This window comes from Phyllostomus discolor, chromosome 11, assembly GCF_004126475.2.
Source record: "Phyllostomus discolor isolate MPI-MPIP mPhyDis1 chromosome 11, mPhyDis1.pri.v3, whole genome shotgun sequence".
NCBI lineage: Eukaryota > Metazoa > Chordata > Mammalia > Chiroptera > Phyllostomidae > Phyllostomus > Phyllostomus discolor.
In genome coordinates, this window is record NC_040913.2 from 46,751,263 (window position 1) to 46,771,370 (window position 20,108).

Below are 20,108 nucleotides of genomic sequence, written 5' to 3' on the forward strand. Positions count from 1 at the left end.
TAGACAGAGGGGAAGGGAGGGAGAAAGAGAGGGAGAGAAACATCCATGTGTGGTTGCCTCTCACGCAGCCCACACATGTGACCTTACTGGGGACCTGGCCCACAACTCAGGCATGTGCCCAGCCTGGGAATCAAACAGGCAACACTTTGGTTCATAGGCCGGCACTATGAATTCATTTTCTATTGTTACATAATATATTACCACACGCTTAAATCAACATCCATTTATTAGCTCAACGTTCTTTGGATCAGATGTTAGTATGATGTGGCTGTGTTCTCTGCTCAGGATATCAGAAGACTGAAATTTGGGTGTTGGTCAAACTTAGTTCTCATCTGGAGAACTAACAAGGCTGCATCTGCTTCTAAGTTCATCCTTATTGTTGGCAGAATTAGTTTCCTGTGGTGGCAGGATTAAGGTTGCTTTGCCTGAACGACTATCAGACAGGGGCATCTCTCAGCTCCTAGAGGCCACCTGCATTCTTTGCCATGCAACTCTGTTTTCAAACTGCATCAGATCTTTTCTGTGATTTGATGCTCTGATTTTCCATCTGAGATCAGCTAGAGAAAACTCTCTGCTTGTAAGATTAGGTCAGGCTCACTGGACAATTGTGCTATCATAGGGTCGTGTGATTTGGGACTTTAATACATATGCTAAATCCTTTCACAGCCATACCTAGATTACTGTTTGACTGGATAACTTGGAGAAGGTGTGTGTACACCAGGGGCTATTACACCATAGAAAGCTGAATAAATACCCTGAGTTCATTCACACAGTGGAGAACTATACTGCAGTAATAATGGATGAGAAAGGCCTCATTGAACTACTCTGGAGTGATTTCCAGGATATGTTATATAGTGTTATGTGAAGAAGCAAGGTGGAATAAAATGTGCTGCCTTTTGTGTAAGAAAGAAGGAGCTATCTATATTGGCAGCCTCTCAGATGGCCCCAATGAACCTTGCTTCTTGTTTTTCATGCCCTCATTAATCTTTCTCCTTGATCGTATTTTGGACTTGTTTCTAGCAAATATAGTGTAGCAGAAGCAGTGGAATGTCATTAGTAAATTAGGTCACAAAAAGACTGGTTTTTGTCCTGGAATCTTTCTTTCTCTCTTTCCTCTCTCTCTCTCTAGGGCAAAGCAATCTGCCATATTATGTGTAGTTTTATGGAGAGGCCACAGTGTAAGAAAGTGGTATCTCCTGCTGTTGTGGGTTGAATTGTGGGTCCCCCTCCCCAAATAGGTTGAAGTCCTAACCCACCCTGTACCTGTGAATGTGACCTTATTTGGAAAGAAGGTCATTGCAGATGTAATCAAGTTAAGATGAAGTCGGACTGGATTAGGATGGGCCCTAATCCAATGACTAGTGTTTTTTTTTTTTTTTTTTTTAAAGATTTTGTTTATTTATTTTTAGACAGAGGGGAAGGGAGGGAGAAAGAGAGGGAGAGAAACATTAGTGTGTGTTTGCCTCTCACATGTCCCCAAATGGAGACCTGGCCTACAACCCAGGCATGTGCCCTGACTGAGCATGGAACCTGCAACCCTTTGGTTTGCAGGCTGGTACTCAGTCAACCAGCTAGGGCATAGTGTTCTTATAAGAAGAGTATTTGGACACAGAGAGACACAGACAGAGAGGGAAGAATGCCATGTGAAGGCAGACACAGAAATTGGAGTTATACTGTTGCAATACAAGAATGCCAAGGATACCTAGCATAAATCTTTAAAACTGCTCAAAGCGAGGAGAATGGCAAGGAAGGATTTTCCCTGAAAGCCTTCAGAAGGAACATGGCCCTGCAGACATCCTGATTTTGGACTTCTAATCTTCAGAACTGTGAGAGCATAAACCCCGATTTTTAAAAGCCAGCCAGTTGATGGTAATTTGTTACAGCAGCCCCAGGAAACTAAGACACTGGCTGATAGCCAGCAAGGATGTGAGGTCAGCCAACAGCCCCATGACAGCTTGAAAGAGGATCTTCTGAGGCCTGCCAAAAACCAGTTTGAGTGAACTTGGAAGCAGATTCTCCCCTAGTCAGCCTTGAGATGACTGCAACCCCAAGTGCCACCCTGATTGCATTCCTGTGAGGGACCTGGAGCCAGAGTTACCTAACTAAGCCCCTCTGGTTTTCTGACCCCCAGAAACTATGAGGTAGTAAGTGTTAGTTCTTCTAAGCTTCTAAGTTCTGTTATACAGCAGTAGATAACTAACACATATATAGATATATATATTTTTTATTTATTTTTTAAAATATTTTATTTATTTATTTTTAGAGAGAGAAGGGAGGGAGAAAGAGAGAGAGAGAGAAACATCAATGTGCAGTTGCTGGGGGCCATGGCCTGCAACCCAGGCATGTGCCCTGACTGGGAATCGAACCTGCGATGCTTTGGTTCACAGCCCTCGCTCAATCCACTGAGCTACGCCACCAGCCAGGGCTAAGATATATATTCTTAATTTGAGGAAGATGGAAGAATAAACTAGGAACTAATGATAATGGTTACCAATAAGGGGTGAGTAGGAATAGAGTACAAGGAATAGGAGGGAACTGCTACATTCAAAAATGAAGTTGGAGAGAGGGGAGTGAGGACTGAGTGGCAATCACACAAGGGCTGTGTGCAGCCACACATAGCCCTGGAAAGAGTGTGCACCCAAGCCTGTGCAACAGAGGGCGGCCTGGCCACGCATGCCCGCACCCACAACCCCAGGAGAGTGTGTTTTGTGGAAGACTCGAAGCGCACAGCTGTGAACCCGGGAAAGGCATGGGTGCTCCATAGGATCCCCAGAGCCCACAGCCTTGAACCCGGAAAAGGCATGCACACTCCGAAGGATCGCAGGAGCCCACCTCCGTGAACTCCAGAGAGCGTGCTTAGGAGGGCCCAGATCCCACACCAAGGGCGCTGCAGAGAGGCACCAGACGGGCTCTGGAGAGAACCTGCCGCTAGCCCTGGGGACAGTACGCAGAGGGTCACTGAGTGATGAAGGGAAGGGAGAAAAGAGATACCCATCGCCCCTCAGCCTGCTGAAGCCAGCAAGATCAGAAAAGTCGGTTTGGCCAGTTTGAAACCAACAGCAGTTTTTTTTGTTTGATTGTTTGATTTTGTCTTTTTTTTTTTAGTAACTTTTTATTTTAAAATTTTTATTATTTTTATATCTATCAATTCCTTATGCTTCTTTCTTTCTTTTTTTTTTTCTTTCTTTCTTGTGCTACTCCTTCCTTTCTTTCCAAATGTATTTCTTCTTCCTTCCATCTTCTGCTTTTTTCCTTCCTTTTTTTTTTGAACCAGCAAGTTACTGCATATTTGTATTATCATTTTTTCATTATTCTTACATCTTTTATTTTAATAGTATTTTGGTATTCCTTTTCTTTCTGTATAGTCTTTGCTTGGCTGGTTATATTGTATCGTTTGACAGGTTTCCCCTGTTATCTCATTCATAGTGTATTGTTAACTTACTGTCCTTCATTTGTGTTCCATTAGTATACTACTCAAGGTTCTACACTCTCTATTCTTGTTACCTAGATCTCACAGATTCTGTCATATGATTGTTGTTCTAATATTACTGTAAATAATAGCTATTCCATACAATTGTAAATACTATACAACCCCCTCCCCCCAGTACCCAAGATCTTAGCCCACTTCACGGTTTACTGAAATTACTGTAGTGGTTAAATCTATTCTCTCACACACTACACCTATTTACTATCCTTTACTCTCACCTTACCTCAGGATCTGACCTCCCACAACCTCACTGCTTTCTAGATCCAACTCACAATACTCCCCTCCCCAACAAGAGTCTTATCTTCTTTCCATTCCTTCTAAAAAGTGGCTAGTTGGGTGGAATATCACAGTTAACACTACACATAGCCAAAGGATCTCCTATTTCTTCTCTACTGGCTGCTACTGTAAATATCATAGAATACTCTCTTGCTGTCTTAAACCATTTTGCCTTACCCTTCCAACTGGTGACAAAAAAGAGTAGGTGGAAGCTGTGAATACCGGGATACCCGAAGAAGACTGCAGCCCTGAATCCCACAGGTATTCTACCACACAACTTCACACCATAAACCCAGGGAGCCAGAACAGATCAATTTAAAAAATAGAGTTTAACAAGAAGAGTCTCACGAACAATGAGAAGGCAAAGAAACAATCCCCAAATGAAGGGAATAGAGGAAGCTTCAGAAAGAATGCTAAATGAAAGACAGACAACTCAACTATCAGATATTGAGTTCAAAGAAATGATTATCAGGAAGCTAAATGATCTCACAATAAACTTCCAGAAACTACAGGGAAGCTACAATGAACTCACTGCAAACTATATCAACATGAAAAAGGAAATAGAAACTATCAACAAGGACCAAGAGGAAATGAAGAATACATTTCTGACCTGAAGAACACAGTAGAGAAGGAATCAAAAGCAGGATTGATAAAGTAGAAGATCAGATCAGCGAATTGGGGGACAAAGTAGAAAAAAACACCCAGAAAGACCAAGAAAAGGAAAAGAGGCTCAGAAAGAATGAAGAGGGATTAAGAGAAATGCAAGACAATATGAAATGTAATAATATTCGTATAATAGGGATACCAGAAAGGGAAGAAGAGCAAGGGACAGAAAACCTATTTGAAAAGGTAATGATGGAAAACTTCCCTAATTTGATGAGAGAAAAAGTCATACAAATCCAGGAAACACAGAGAGTCCCAATCAAGAGGAACCCAAAAGAGGCCCCCCTCGAGACATCATAATTAAAATGGCAAAATTTCAAGACAAAGAGAGAATCTTAAAGGCAGCAAGGGAGAAACAGGAAGTAACATACAAGGGAGCCCCAATAAGGGCAGCAGCCAACTTCTCAATGGAAACACTCCAAGCCAGAAGAGAATGGCAAGAAATATTCCAAATAATGAGAAGCAGAGGTCTGCAACCAAGGCTACTTTACCCAGAAAGGCTATCAATCAAGATAGAAGGCCAAATAAGGAGCTTCCCAGACAAAATAAGTCTAAAAGAATACACCTCCACCAAACCAGCTCTGCAAGAGATGCTGAAGGGACTGCTTTAAGGAAAGGAAGGGAGAGAGAGAGAGAGAGGAACACAGGTATGTAAATGGCAATGAATAAGTACCTATCAATAATAACCTTAAATGTAAATGGATTAAATGCTCCAATTAAAAGACATAGAATAGCTGAATGGATAAGAAAGCATGACCCACACATATGCTGCCTACAAGAGACCCGCCTCAGGATAAAAGACCTACACAGGCTGAAAGTGAAGGGCTGGAAACAAATTTTCCAAGCAAACGGACAGGAAAAAAAAGCCGGGGTAGCAATACTCATATCAGACAAAATAGACTTCCAAAAAAGGGCCATAAAGAGAGGCCCAGAAGGTCGCTTCATAATACTCAAGGGAAGAATCCACCAAGAAGACATAAACATTGTAAATATATATGCACTTAACATAGGAGCACCAAAATACATAAAGAAAATCTTAGAGGACTTCAAGAAAGATACTGACAGCAACACAATTATAGTAGAGGATTTTAACACCCCACTGTCAAAAATGGACAGATCTTCCAAACAAAATATCAACAAAGATATTGGGGCATTGAACAATGCCCAAGATCAAATGGACTTAACTGATATATATACAGCCTTCCATCCCAAAGAAACTAAATACACATTATTTTCACAGCCATGAACCTGGAAAAGGCACGCCCACTCCGAAGTATCTCAGGAGCCCACCTCCGTGAGCTCCAGAAAACGTGCTTAGGAGGGCCCAGATCCAATTGCCCCTCAGCCTGCTGAAGCCAGCAAGACCAGAAAAACTGGTTTGGCCAGTTTGAAACCAACAGCAGGTTTTTTTGTTTGATTTTTTGATTTTGTCTTTTTTTTTTAGTAACTTTTTACTAAAAGTTTGTCTTTTTTTTAGTAACTTTTTACATGGAACATTTTCAAAGATAGACTACATGATAGGACATAAAACAAGCCTCAAGCCTCAACAAATTCAAGAAAATTGAAATCATACCAAGTATCTTCTCAAATCACAAGGGACTGAAACTAGAAACAACCCCAAGGAAAGAAAATCCAAAACACTCAAAATCATGGAGATTGAATAGCATGCTATTAAACAATGAGTGGGTCAAGAATGGAATTAGATAAGAAAGCAAAACGTTCCGGGAAACCAACAAAAATGAACTCACAACAACCTAAAGGTTGTGGGACACAGCCAAGGCAATCCTGAGAGGGAAGCTCATAGCGATACAGGCCTATGTAAAAAAGATAGAAACATTTCAAACAAACAACCTAACTTACACCTACAAGAACTCGAGGAACAACAACAAAGGCAGCCCAGAGCAAGTAGAAGAAAGGAAATAACCAAGATCAGAGCAGAATTAAATGACATAGAGACTAAAAACACAGTTCTAAGGATCGATGAATCCAGGAGCTGGTTCTTTGAAAAGATAAACAAAATCAACAAGCCTTTAAGCAGGCTCAAGAAAAAAAGGGAGAAGACCCAAGTAAACACAATAGAAATGAAAGAGGAGAGATCACAACTGATACCACAGAAATGAAAAGGATTGTAAGAAATTACTATGAAGAACTGTATGCCAAAAAATTTGAAAACCTAGGTGAAATCAACAAATTTCTAGAAAAATATAATCTTCCAAAACTCAATGAAGAAGAAGTAGAAAGACTGAACAGACCAATAAGAGCAGATGAAATTGAAGCAGTAATCCAAAAACTCGCAACACAAAGAAACCCTGGAATGGATGGTTTCATAGGAGAATTCTACAAAGCATTTAAGGAAGAGCTAACCCCAATCTTCCACAGACTATTCCAAAAATTCCAAAATGAAGTGCCCATTAGTATACAAATGGGTCAACAAGATGTGTACATACATAAAACAGAATGTCACTGGGCCTAAAAATGAACAAAATCTTACCATTTGGGACAACATGGCTAGAGCTAGAGGGTATTATACTAAGTGAATAAGTCAGATGGAAAAGACAAACACCGTATGATTTTATCTATAAATGGAATGTAAAAGATGAAAGGAACAAACAGAAACAATGTCATAGATACAGAGAACAAACTGATGTTTGCCAGATGGGAGGTGGTTTGGGGGGATGGTGAAAAATGTGAAAGGATTAAGAAGTACAGATTGATAATCACAAAATAGTCAGGCGGGAATATAAAGTACAGCGTAGAGAATATAGTCAAAGATATTCTAATAGCTATGCATGATGTCAGGTGGGGTGCTAGACTTATGGAGAATACTTCCTAAGTTATATAATTATCTAACCACTAGGCTGTACACCTGAAACTAATATAATATTAAATGTCAACTGTAATTGAAAAGTAAAAAGAAAATTTTTTTAAAAAGGAGCGCAAGTTCATTGCTTTCAGACTGGGGAAGTTCAGTGGGCTGGATGAATCAGCACCCTGAGAAGGTTCCTTTTCCGTGGCTCTCCTCACATTCCTTAGGTTTCTCTTTCATCGCCCCGCAAAGTCGAGCTCAGAGACCTCGGGAGGTGCTCCTAGGCCCTGTGCTACAGCTACTCGAGACAGCTGGGAGCGAAGTAGAGGGTGACCGGCTCTTTCCTAGCTAGCTTGCCGCAGAGTACCATGGGCGTGGCTGGGCAGGGAAGTGGGGAGTGACGCCAATGGGAGCCCAGGCTGCAGGCGGGCCAGGGCGGGACTGTATGCGGGTTTCCGGCCGCCCCACCGCTTTACTCTCTGGCCTTCAGCTTCCGGGCAACTTTCGGTTCCTGCCACCTAGTAAGGCTTGGGTAGAATAGAGTGCCGGTCTGGCACCTCCCGGTAAGTTTCTCGTCAGCCGGCTGTGGCGGGGCTGGCTGCTCTGTGCACGCTCCGGGTCGCCCCTCCTCCAGCTCCTCCTCCTTCCCGGTAGCTCCTGGAACCAGCTGACGCTGCCCCTCCGGGCTCGGTGCTGTGACTGTGGTTGGGACTGCCTCTCGCAGAGACTCGGCGCGGCTGGACGTGCTTCGGGACGCCTCTGCCCTCCAGTTCTCTGACAGGGCCCAGCTCGGTGGGGCGCGAGGTTCCGCAGTTGGGTCCCGCTGCTTGCAGTCAGGCAGGTTCTGCAGGCGCTCTGGCTCCCAGCCTTCATCACCTGGCGCTGTGTGGTGACTTCTCTTTCAGCGTCACTGAGATCCGAGTCAGAGGCCCATCTGGCATTGCTTCCGTGGTGTGTGTGTTTCGCTTGCCTCTGCATCCCTGCTGCTCGTGCCTGGTTCAGAGTGTGCAGCCTGGGCACTGGCGAGCTGCTCCGAGAAAGGGCACACTGTACTTTGAATTGCTCTGGGAACACGACAGGTCGGCTCATGTTCGCAAGGGCAGGTTGAATTAATTTGCTCGGGAAGTTAATGTAGCTCTGGATATAGCGTCTTTCTAGGTCTAAGTAATTTCATGTAAAGCAGTTGCAACGGACAGCATTATTGTTCCTGCACGAGAATAGCAAAACAATGTTGGGACTGCCGGCAGATTCTAGATTCATCCTCAAGTGGTGAGAAAAGTTGAAAGCCATGAATTTTGGTCTTGGCTTTGTGCCTGCCAAGTTTCGTCACCATGGGATCAGTTAATTCATGCAAAGTGAGATATGATTTCTAATATTCCTTTTAAATCTCACATTTATAAGTCTGTGATGAGCTTATTTTTCGTCCTGTGCCCTTAAAAAGAATGGGAAATAGGATACGCTCATGAATGGCAGTACTGTAGGGAATAAAGATTTATGAGCGCACTGAACTTTGGAAACTGATTACAGTTTAGTACTGCAGACTGAAAAGGAACACAAATAAAATTGAAAAAGCTTATCCAGAATTAATTGTCAGAGTGAACCTTTCTTTGCAGCTGTACAAATAGGGTAAAGAGAAAATAAGTGCTAAAGTAAGAGAAAATATAGTTAAGAGGCTATGTAATTTAGCATCTTCTCTAAGTGTAGAGAGAAATCGTTGGAATTCATAATTTGTATAGACATCTCCACTCAGGTAACATCTAAAAAGTAGTTTGTATTTCTCTTGCAAGAAAATCTTACATTTATTCTGGATGTTCAGAATTACCTGCTTGCCCACAGGCCAATACTTTTTAACAGCCTTTGGAAAATTGTGTTTGGTTTTATAGTAATAGAGGAAAGATCATGTGTCGCTTCAGGGAGACCTTAGTTTGAGCACTTTGTAGCTGTGTGACTAGGGAAAGTCACTTTTCGTCTCTGAGGCTGTATTTCTTCAATTGTAAAATGTGGATAATTATACCTGTTTCATGGAGTTGTGATGATTAAATAAAATCCTTTAAGTGGAAAATGTACAGCAGTGCCTGATATATCAGATATTCAGTAATGACATCTATTGCTATTAGTATTGTGTCCAGAAAGCAGCAAAGGAAAGTGGTCTCTGGGTGTTTAGGCTAGAGGTGCCTAAAGAGAAGTGCAAAGTGGGAAGTGATTGATAGCCACTGCTATACCTGACCCGGGAATTTTTACTAATTTGTAATCCCTTCCCTGAAGCTTAGGCTGAGATGTGGCCCAAACACTAGTAATTGCTAAGGACACGTCAGTCTCCCTGGCTTTTGGCCTGTAGGTCTTGACACTTGATTAGAGTTGGGATTTTCCCCAAAATTGTTTTTGGAAGTTAAAAAATGTGTGTGATGGAGAACCCCTCCAAATAGAGTTCAAAAACAAAGATGGTTTAGTTTACTTAACAGAGATTTCAGCCTAAGATAACTGAAGCTCTGTCACAGCTGGCTGTGGTCAGTATAGCTTATTGGACATTCCAGTCTTTGCTAGAACCCATTCTTATTTGGATGTTTGACTAACTACTGATGTTCTCTGGTTGTTATCTAAACCAAATTATTATTCTTAGACATAACAAACATTAACTTGGGAAGGCATAGTAGTATTAACTGCTCAGGTATCTACTCCTAGCATTCAGAAAGGAAAAGAGAACTCAAAAGTTTTTCTCTCTTTGTAGCTAATTTTTTAAAATTATAACTGAACAGAAAGTACTTTCTTAGAGTTTAACTCGGGATGCAAGAGTGGACACTTATTTGTGGTGGTACATCTGAATAGTAACTAATGGGTGGGTGCACCATCCCCCGTGATTTAAAACCATGGGAAGGCAACTCCACAACAGTTTTGAGCTCTTGTTGAGTATTTACAGATGAGTATAACCCAGAACCTCAGGGTTGTAATCTAACTTAAAACTTAATATCAAAACCAACAGCAGAAAAAGCAGCCAAATCTCATTAAAATAAACCAGCAAAACAAAAATGTAGTGACAGGAAACCAGGAAGTTAACCAATGAGATAGCATGAGGTCTTATGACAGTGTAGTCTTTAAAAATGTTTTAATTTTTTCCTTTTTATTGAATTTATTAGGGTGATACTGGTTAACAAAATTATACAGGCTTCAAGTGCACAATTCTACAACACATCATCTGTACACTGTATTGTGTGTTCACCCCAAGTCAAGTCTCCTTCCATCACCATTTACCCCTCATGCTCTCCCCCCTGCTCCCTGTCTCTCCTTCCTGCAATCACCTCACTGTTGTCTGTGTCCATTAGTTTTTTTCTCTTTAAACAATGTTTTCTTTTTAAATTAGAAGTTAGTATAATCCCATTTCCCATAAATTTTTGCTGACATTTTAAAGGGTATCTTTTGTGTATATGTGTGCATATGTCATATAAATGAATACATAGACACATAATATATTCACTATAGAAAAAATCATTACTTAATAAGATGAATAAAAAGAATGAACTATATACTATCATCTTTGAGAATTAACTACTTAAAACAGGAATTTAAGTGATAAGTTTTCCAGGTGTGAATTGGCCATAATATATTTAACTCACTGATTTCAGTAAGAACGCAGGTGCTTGGGATGTCCCCGAGATCCTCATTCTGCAGATGGGGCCCTGGTGTCTGTATTTTTAAGAAGCTCTGCAGCCAGGTTAGGAATTACTAATAAGGAGTTCTGTATGTTCCACATAGTTGCTTGATGCATTTGTAGTATCACAGCCAAGAAGATAATCATATGGAGGCCAGGGAGAGTGGGCCAGGGAGAATGGAGAGCAACTGCTTAATAGTTTTCTTATGGTATGATGAAATATTTTGAAACTAGATGATGGTAGTGGTTGCACAATATTGTGAATGTAAGTGTCACTGAAGTATTTGCTAAAATGTTTTATTTTATAGTATGTGAATTTCATCTCAGTAAAAATACCCTTGTAAGAAAAAGCATGTGAACACTACCTTTGTTGTTGCATTGGAAAAATAAATGATCTCTATTTAGGTTGACTACCTTCTGAATATTTTCTCTTAAGGCTTTTCTCTTAGATTAAGCATATTTTTATTGCTTATAATATGCATCTTATCAGCAGTACCTTTTCAAAGGTGCTTAGTAATATTTTCTCCTTAATTAAAATGCCGTTACTCTTTTATGATTGTCTCGCAGGGATGTCTAACCCATGGCCAATGGCCTGTACATGGCCCAGGATGGCTGTGAGTGCAAACAACACAAAATCGTAAATTTACTTAAATCCCTTTTTTGCTCATCAGTTTTTGTCAGTGTTTGTGTATTAATGTGTGGCCTAAGACAACTCTTCTTCTTCCAGTGTGGCCCAGAGATGCCAAAAGGTTGGACACCCCTGGTACAGCCTTAGGTGGCAGCAGAAGGAACCCTGCACTTGGAATCAGAACACTTGGGGTTGGAACCCCATCTCTGCCCTGTCCCCTGAGACTTGGCTTCCTGGTCTGTTTTTCTGTCCTTCTATCCAACACTTGTTGAGGGGATCCACTGAAATCATTTATATTGAACACTTCCATATGTCCTTGTTATGTAGTTATCATTTTGCTTTTAAAGGATTCAGCAAAAGCCCAAAATGGGTTGAGGAAGGTACTACTAGACAGTAAATAAATTATTGGATTTATTATTAATGTGTTCTTATAGGCTATAATTTACAGTGTTAATTTTTATATTAGTTATGAACTCATTAAGGCTAAGAATTAGTTAAGTACAGATATTGAATGTTTTCAAGGACAATAGGGAGATAAATTTTTAGGGACAAGGCTTGTTCTTGGTACTGAAATATATAAAGCATAGGGTGACTTTCTAGTTCCACGCTTAGGGAGCCTTCTGCCTTACTCATTTGTAACCATTCTGAATTTGCCTAATGTCCATAAGTAAGGAATAGCTATTGGTATATCTATTTAGTGTCCCCTTTGGATTCTTTGTGTTTTCTCTTAGTTTAAGCAAGCCCCTTGACTTGTTAAAAACTGATAGTCTTGTCAATAGTGACTTATGGTAGGCCTCTCCTAGGAAGTGTAGACTTGGGAAGTTCCTAAAACATGCGAAGTAGAAACATTGGGCATATTTTTTGCCAGTAATGAGCCTAATAAATTAGAAATTTTATTTTAAGCCAATAATAATTATACTTGATAGAATACATACAGAAGCGTGTTAACTTATATGTATTACCTGTTAATGGACCTGAGGCCATATTTACCAACATTTGTAAAACAGCAGAACATATAATGAATGTGGGAGACCCGGCTGTGGCAGGCATGTGAACATATCTCTTAGTGCAAACTGACCTGACCTATTAAGGGAAAGGAGGATGGAAGCATTTGTTGAATGTCTTTTGTGCTAGTTTAAAGTTATGTACTTAGCCCTGGCTGGTGTGGCTCAGTAGATTGAGTGCCAGCCTGTGAACCAAAGGGTCAGTGGTTCTAGGGCATATGTTTGGGTTGTGGGCCAGGTCCCCAGTAGGCGGTATGCAAGAGGCAACCACACATTGATGTTTCTTTCTCTCTCTTCTCCCTCTCTAAAAATAAGTAAACCAAATAAAAAAATAAAATTATATATTTAGTCCCCACAATAGGTCTTATAGCTAGGTATTTTCTTTAGCTTAGTGAATAAAAGTATGGGTTCTATCTATCCCTAGTTGGTTTTGTTGGTTGCTGTGATGATGATGATGATGATGATGATGATGATGATGATGATGGTGATGTTGTTAATGAAGAAAAAAACCCTGTAAATTAATTTCCCTTGAAAGGAACTGTTGTGGCTCTGACCCCAGAGTGTCTCTCTTTCCTTCACACCAAGCTGCCTTCCAGCTATTACATAATATGAGTAAGAGAAGAGAATCAACCTTTGTAGAGTGTAAAGTAAGAAATATATTTTGGTAATTTTAAGTAATTGTCATTTTAGCTTGTGATTCTGGATTGCAGCTTTTTTTTTCCTCCTTTGCACATGAGGGACTTTAGTGCCTTCCATGAGTGACTTACTAAGACAGTGACAAATAGCAAATACTGAAGAATAGATTTAAGATAAAAAAGACTGCCCATACTGAGAAAATAGCCTCCATTGTTCTACACTGAATACATCCACACATATGAAAGTATCAGTATACTGGATTACTTAAGGCCTGAATGAGAATTAGGCAACTGATAAAGAGAGAATAGTAGTTGCTGATTTGGGGTTCATTAGATAGGGATGCCTTGCTTTATTGAAGCAAAGTTCCTATCCCAGACTTGTTGGGCATTGTTGCAGGGGAGTTTCAGTGATAGCATCTGATAGCACTCTCCAAGTCAAACACAACTTTAAAGGAGAAACTACCTGTGTGAGAAGTTCTAACTTTGAAACATCTTTCTTGTGTTCCCAGGAAAAACCCTGTTGGAGGCCATATTTCTGTGAACCAAAGGTGAAGGGACAGTGGTGAGAATGTCAGCTCTCAACTGGAAGCCTTTTGTGTATGGGGGGTTGGCCTCCATTACAGCTGAATGTGGTAAGGAGTCCAGTCAGGTTACCTGCTATGCGTGACAATGACTAAAACCTAAGGTCATGATTAGTGTTTTTGAATGTAGTTCGAGCACAGACTGGGAGATTATGAAATACTAATTTCAGAATTCAAAATTTCCTTCTTTTGGTATGTGTTTTTAGACAAAATAGTCATTTTGGCTATTTATTGGCATTTTAGAGTTCAAAGTTTAGTGGGGAAAAAGTTGAACCCATTGACCAAACAGAGGTTTTATGAACCATTTTTGAATTATATTAGTCCCTATTTTCCTTGTCACTAGTTTGTCCCCACCCTCAACACATTTGAGTATAAAAAAATTTGAGGAGCTCCAGGGTCTTCCCTGAGCCAAATTCAATGAACTATCATTATGCTATCACTTTCTGATAATGCACATGATCTATATCCTATTTGTGACTTTTTCATTACTTGAGGTCCTATTTATGCCTTTGTTTATTCTCTGGGATCATTCATTCAACAAATACTGATGGAGTAGCTGCCAGAGTGCCAGGTGCTGGGTGGGACACTTCATTGGTTTCCAGAGCTCAGTCATTGCTGTCCTGGAAGGAAGGCTGCCCATGAGGAGCTAGTGAGGACTAGTGCCCAGGGGTTGGGGCACATTAACCACCCACCAATGTTCCTTGTGCAGGTGGGCTTGCCTATTGACAAAATAAATCACGTTTACTGAGTATGAGTTTCACATAGTTGGGTGGATTATCTCTTAGGCTCTACATGAAACTCTTTACTTGCATTGACAGATTTGCTTTTAGACTATAGAACACAAAGTAAGAAACTCCTTAGGAATTAACTTATCTCTCTTCATTCATAATGAACCAGATTTTAGCCTTCACATGTGTACAAAGTAACTTATATTTTAAAATGGATTTCCTGGTTGTCAAAATCAATCCATGTATCTACTTTTTACAGCAGTGCAGTTTCCTCAAATCCTATGTAGAATAAATAAAAATGGAAAGAAAGGAAAATATATTTTTGTCTTTTTTTTTGTTATTTTGCTCTTTTGATTCCCACTTTTTAATAGAAAAAAGATTGCAGAGTATGTGTTTCTTAGTTTACATTACAGTCTATGTGTCTCTTCTGTAATGTGTCATTATGTATCCTTAGTGGAATTTCTTTTTATTAAGTGAAATATTTCTTTCAAATTTTAAGGTACATTTCCAATTGATTTAACCAAGACACGGCTCCAGATTCAAGGCCAGATGAATGATGGAAACTTTAAAGAAATTAGGTATCGAGGAATGTTGCATGCATTAGTGAGGATAGGCAGAGAAGAAGGCCTGAAAGCTTTGTATTCTGGGTAAGTGACCTTTATATGTTTATATTTTACTGCTGACCTTTCAAATGGAAGTCTTTCAGACTAAGACTTCATAAAGAAAAAGTAAAAGTCTGAGGTGTATTCAAAAAAAGCAATTAACATGGTAGATTTTTTATTTTTAATGTCAACTTTTTTTGTATTTATATGTGTTTTATATAGTGAATGTTGTGGTGAAACTGTTTTTATTCAAGTACATATAACAGCATAAAATTACATTCATTTTTTAAAAAAATCCTGTAATTTAGTTTTTTACTCTGAAAATAGCTCAGTCAGAGTCCCTGCAAGAAATAACATTCATTTGGGTGATTTAAATGAACGGAGATTAATGAAGGGACTACTTAAGGGAACAAATGAAGGATATTGAGGTATCTAAAAACTAGCAAAGTGAGAAATTGTTACCAACCCAAGGATGGGAATAGTTTAGCAGAGCCTGCCAGGGGTGGAGCCTTGAAGTAGCTGTCAAGATATGCTTTGGTAGTGCTCAGGGAGAGGAAGAAGTCTCCTCTACTTCTTTTGTCTCCCTCTCTCCCTCCCTCCCATCTTTTGGAGGCTGAATGTACCTGAAAGTCAGCTGGCAGAGGAGACTGGGTGATGTAGTTTGTAGGCACCAGCCTCACAGGACACAGAGTAGAATAAAGAAGGGTGAGAATAGATCTGGGAGGACAAACAGGGATCAGCAGCAGCACATTGTTCTAAAGAAACTTGTTTCCCAGGGGGCTGCAGGTGAGTATACAGGGGATTACAATGGAGTCTGATAAGTACTAGAGTTCTGGTAGAGGTATCAGTCCCTGACAATGGGGAGGAGGCGGGTTTTCAGGAAAGCTGCTCAATTCAGGAGATACCAGCTTTTGAAGGATGAAGAGGAGTTAGCTAGGTGAAGTTAGAGAGGAACTATGTTTCCAGTAGTCTGGGAACTAGTAGTCTGTGCAAGAAACCATGGTACATTCTAGAAACTGCAAGTAATTCAGAGTGGACATAGTGTGGGAATTGGTGAAGAGCAAGAGATGGAGTTGGGAGTACTAATAAGAGGTTATGACATGGACAACCTAAGGCCATGCTAAGCACCTTGATTTTGTCCCAAACTGTTTGTTGCCTCACAGCCCTCCCACCCCCCAGTCTCTGAAGGACTTTGTTTTTCAATTGAGCCAATACTTGAAATATGAGAAACTGCACATAAAAACCTGACATTCAGTCTTCTCAGAGAAAACATCTGGACCCATGTTCATTCACTTATGATAAATAGTAACTGCAGCTAATGCATTCTGATTTACCAAACCTCTGTCACTCACATGGTATATGTGTATAGTTAGATACAGCCCATTGTACTTACTATGGCTTCTATTTAGTACCTGTAAGTACTTGAGTTTGCCATACTTGTGGCAGACAGGAACCTCTGTAGGGTTTTGAGTACAGCAACTGTCATGATTAGCTTCCACTGTAAAAAGATGCCTGCCTGCTATGGGGAGAAAGAATTAGAGACTAGTAACACTGGAAGCAGGTCATCAGGTAGGAAGCAGAGATGACCAGGATCTGACCTGAGGGGTTGTCCTGGGGATGGAGGCAAAGAAGGCAGTCTAGAAAGCTATTTAGGGAATAGGATTGGCATATTATTTGATTTAATATATGAGAAGGTTTGTGGGAAAGGAGGAGACATGACTAATGTCTCGATTTCTGGTTTTGGCTATTGTCTAGATGGAATTTTCATTCCCTGGTCTAGGAAACAGAAGAGGAGAGGTGATTGTTTACAGGGAAGATAATTAGTTCAGTGTAGGTAGGTAGGGTGTAGTATATGTGAACTGAAAAATTGGAAAGAGTTGGAAATGTATCTTTGGATCAGTGTTGGAAACATGAATTTAGGAATCATCAGTTAAAGCCATGGGAATAGATGAGCTCACCCAGGCAGTGTGTGGAGCAACGGGAAATAAAAACATAGGACAGATTCTGGGAAATCCTAGAGGACAGAGGTAGGATGATGTAGAGGAAAGAAAAGAAATGGGAGAGGGCAATGTTTTGGCAGCTCAGGGAGGAGTAACATGCAAATAGCAAATGCTGCAAGATGTTATATAAGATGGTAATTGAAAAGCATCATTTAATTTAGTAACAAAGACGTCAGTTGGCCACCTATTTTGATGGAGGAAGTGAAGGGGAGCAAGATTGCAATTTGAGAGGGAAATGGGAAGCGCAGAAAGAGTTGGGGTATACAAATGCCACAGGGTGGTTCAGGTAGGATGATGGGAGGGAGACAATATAACTGAAACAGGGCCCCCAAGGAAGCAGGAGGCAATCTCTAGAGCACCAATTCAAGAATAATAGATGCTTCTGAAGGCCACCTTTCACCAGGCACTTCATAATGAGAAAGGAAAGGATTTTCATTTTAACATGAATAGGTAGATAGTACCACATGTTCACTTAATTTCACTGAGAATAAATATGATGGGCTGAGCTTTCACTTACTGAACTAATAATTTGCTCAAGTATTTATATCCTATTTTGATTATTCCTATATATATTTTTTGAACTGTATTTTTTTATGGATTTTTAATTTTAAGACGCCTGTTTTAGTGTAGTTTGTGGAAGGCAAATGGGTGATTGTATCTCTGCCTGTGGATCTTCTGGAGGATTTTTAAGTGATGTTTTTAGAATGTTTTTGTCCCTTTGTATATTGCTTTGACAGAATTGCCCCTGCGATGTTACGCCAGGCTTCCTATGGCACCATCAAGATAGGTACTTACCAGAGCTTGAAGCGATTATTTGTTGAACGCCCAGAAGGTCAGTGGGGAATCTTTTTTTCCACTTGTAGACAGGAGGTGGGTTGTATTTTTTAACAGATTTTATTTATTTATTTTTAGAGAGGGAGGGAGAAAGAGAGGAAGAGAAACATCACTGTGTGGTTGCCTCTCACATATCCCCACTACTGGGGACTTGGCCTGCAACCCAGGCATATGCCCTGATTGGGAATTGAACTGGTAAACCTTTGGTTCTCAGGCCAACACTCAACTCCCTAAGCCACACCAAGCCAGGGCCATTTGTCTTTTTTATTCAAGTGGTCTTGTATCAAATTTTTTTCAGCTTACTTATGATTTTATTGCCATTCAGGAGAATTCTATGTGTAAAGTATAAATGAATTGTGTTTATAGCAAGTCAGTTATCAGCTGAATTTAGGGGTGTAACAATTAAAAAGAAGCAAATATTTTAATTAGTTATACTCATTTCTGAAATGCCTGTACTAGAGGATATGTCGTTACAGTTCCAGCTAACTTAAAATTTTATAAAATCATAGGAATTATCACCTATATTTCAGAAAAGCAGCCCTGGCTGGTGCGGCTCAGTGGATTGAGTGCTGGCCTGTGAACCAAAGGGTTGCTGGTTCAATTCCCAGTCAGGGCATATGCCTGGGTTGCGGGCCAGGTCCCTGGTTGGGGAGTGTGAGAGGCAACCAGTTGATGTTTCTCTCATACATTGATGTTTCTCTTCCTCTCTTTCTCCCTCCCTTCCCTTCTCTCTGGAAATAAATAAGTAAATTTTTTAAAAAAAGCAGTGAATACATTTCTTCATAGTAAGAAATGTATAGGAACTAAGTTCCTATACTCTATTGCTGGCTGACTCTGTGACTTTGCTTTAATCCATAGAACCTTTCCTCTTTTTACAAAGGGGCAAGCACCTTTGTAAGGTGTAAACTGTATGTGAGAGTAGTGAACAGGAGCTACAGTGCTTTGAAAGTGCTTCATTGTACTTCAAATTAAATATATAAGATGTGCTTTAAAACTTTGTTTCCACATTACCTCATAGGAATTTGTCTTTTTTAATCCTCCTGCCAGACATACCTTATCTTAATAATGTTCTTCCTTTACACACATAAGTGAATTAATTGGTATATGGTTACTTACTTTGCCTGCTAATTCACATTCCTTTTTAGATTACAAGAAATTTTGCTAAGTAAAATCCTTTTAGCTAGCAAAATTCCCAATCTTTTTAAAGTTACTTGATTCATAAAATATAAGTTTATTCCCTTAAGACGAACAAGTGGCACGTACTGAGTTGTAACTGTACTTAGGTTATTCACATGAAGAGCTCTCTATGTATGAATAGTCAGCTAATGTCTTTGTTTACAGATGAAACTCTTCTGATAAATGTGGTGTGTGGAATTCTCTCTGGAGTCATATCCTCAGCCATTGCCAATCCAACTGATGTTTTGAAAGTAAGCAGTGCTCTTTATATCTTCTAGGTACAATCCATATTTTCTTATTGAGAGCAATGCTCAGATAATGAAAATCTGTGAATATAATGTACACTCTATGTGTGTTTATAATTAAGTGTTGTGAAGACTCTTATTTCCTACTGATACAGATGAGCTCAAAGGTAGAGTTCATTTTAGAGATGAGTTTTTTGGTGATTAAACAGAAAATAAATTAAGCTTGGATGCATTTGAATTTTTCATTGAAAATCGTTGTTGTTTTATTGGTCCACTAAAAACAGATGAGCTTCAAGTTTTATAGAAGTGTGCTTATTAATGACCTTTTCTGAATGCATATGTTATCTGTTAGTTCAATTTCAGGAAATACTGATGGGAGTACTTACTCAACCACAGTTAGACATAATGTATTAGACTGCCTTGTTAACAATACCAAGGATTACAGTCTTCTTAAATCCTTTTTGGAATAAGGGAAGGGAATAAACTAATTGAAATTAGTTATGAGTTACTTTTTGAACCCTCTCCTTTTTTTCTATATTATTTAACCAGAGTTTACAATGACTCCACCTTGCACCAGCTGGGGTACTATCGATGTTTAGAATCCAAAAATGAGTAAGACAAAGACTGTGCCCTGAGAGAGCCTTCCATCTGGTAGGAGATTCTGAGAAGCATCACAATTTTATGCAGTAGCATGTTGAGTACACTACAGTTATGCATGGTAAAGGTGCAACATGTGTGAAGGCGCTGTTACCATAATTTTACCTGTATTGGGGTAAGATTACTAGAGAAAAACATCC

General features: G+C 39.8%; 1 protein-coding gene across 4 annotated transcripts in view; it reads left to right on the top strand.

Annotated features, from left to right (window-relative positions):
* SLC25A30 (solute carrier family 25 member 30) overlaps positions 1–20,108 on the top strand; it is a 93,222-nt gene that overhangs the window by 62,072 nt on the left and 11,042 nt on the right. The window contains exons 1-5 of one of the 4 annotated variants that reach the window (XM_028526710.2): positions 7,698–7,795; positions 13,655–13,777; positions 14,954–15,101; positions 17,794–17,888; positions 19,232–19,317. In XM_028526710.2, the coding sequence (XP_028382511.1) occupies positions 13,714–13,777; positions 14,954–15,101; positions 17,794–17,888; positions 19,232–19,317 (393 nt within the window). In that variant the 5' untranslated portion in view covers positions 7,698–7,795; positions 13,655–13,713. Of the gene's footprint in view, positions 1–7,697; positions 7,796–11,233; positions 11,743–12,834; positions 13,778–14,953; positions 15,102–17,793; positions 17,889–19,231; positions 19,318–20,108 lie in introns of those variants that run through there. The other 3 variants (XM_036011343.1, XM_036011345.1, XM_036011344.1) reach the window with 3 other exon arrangements.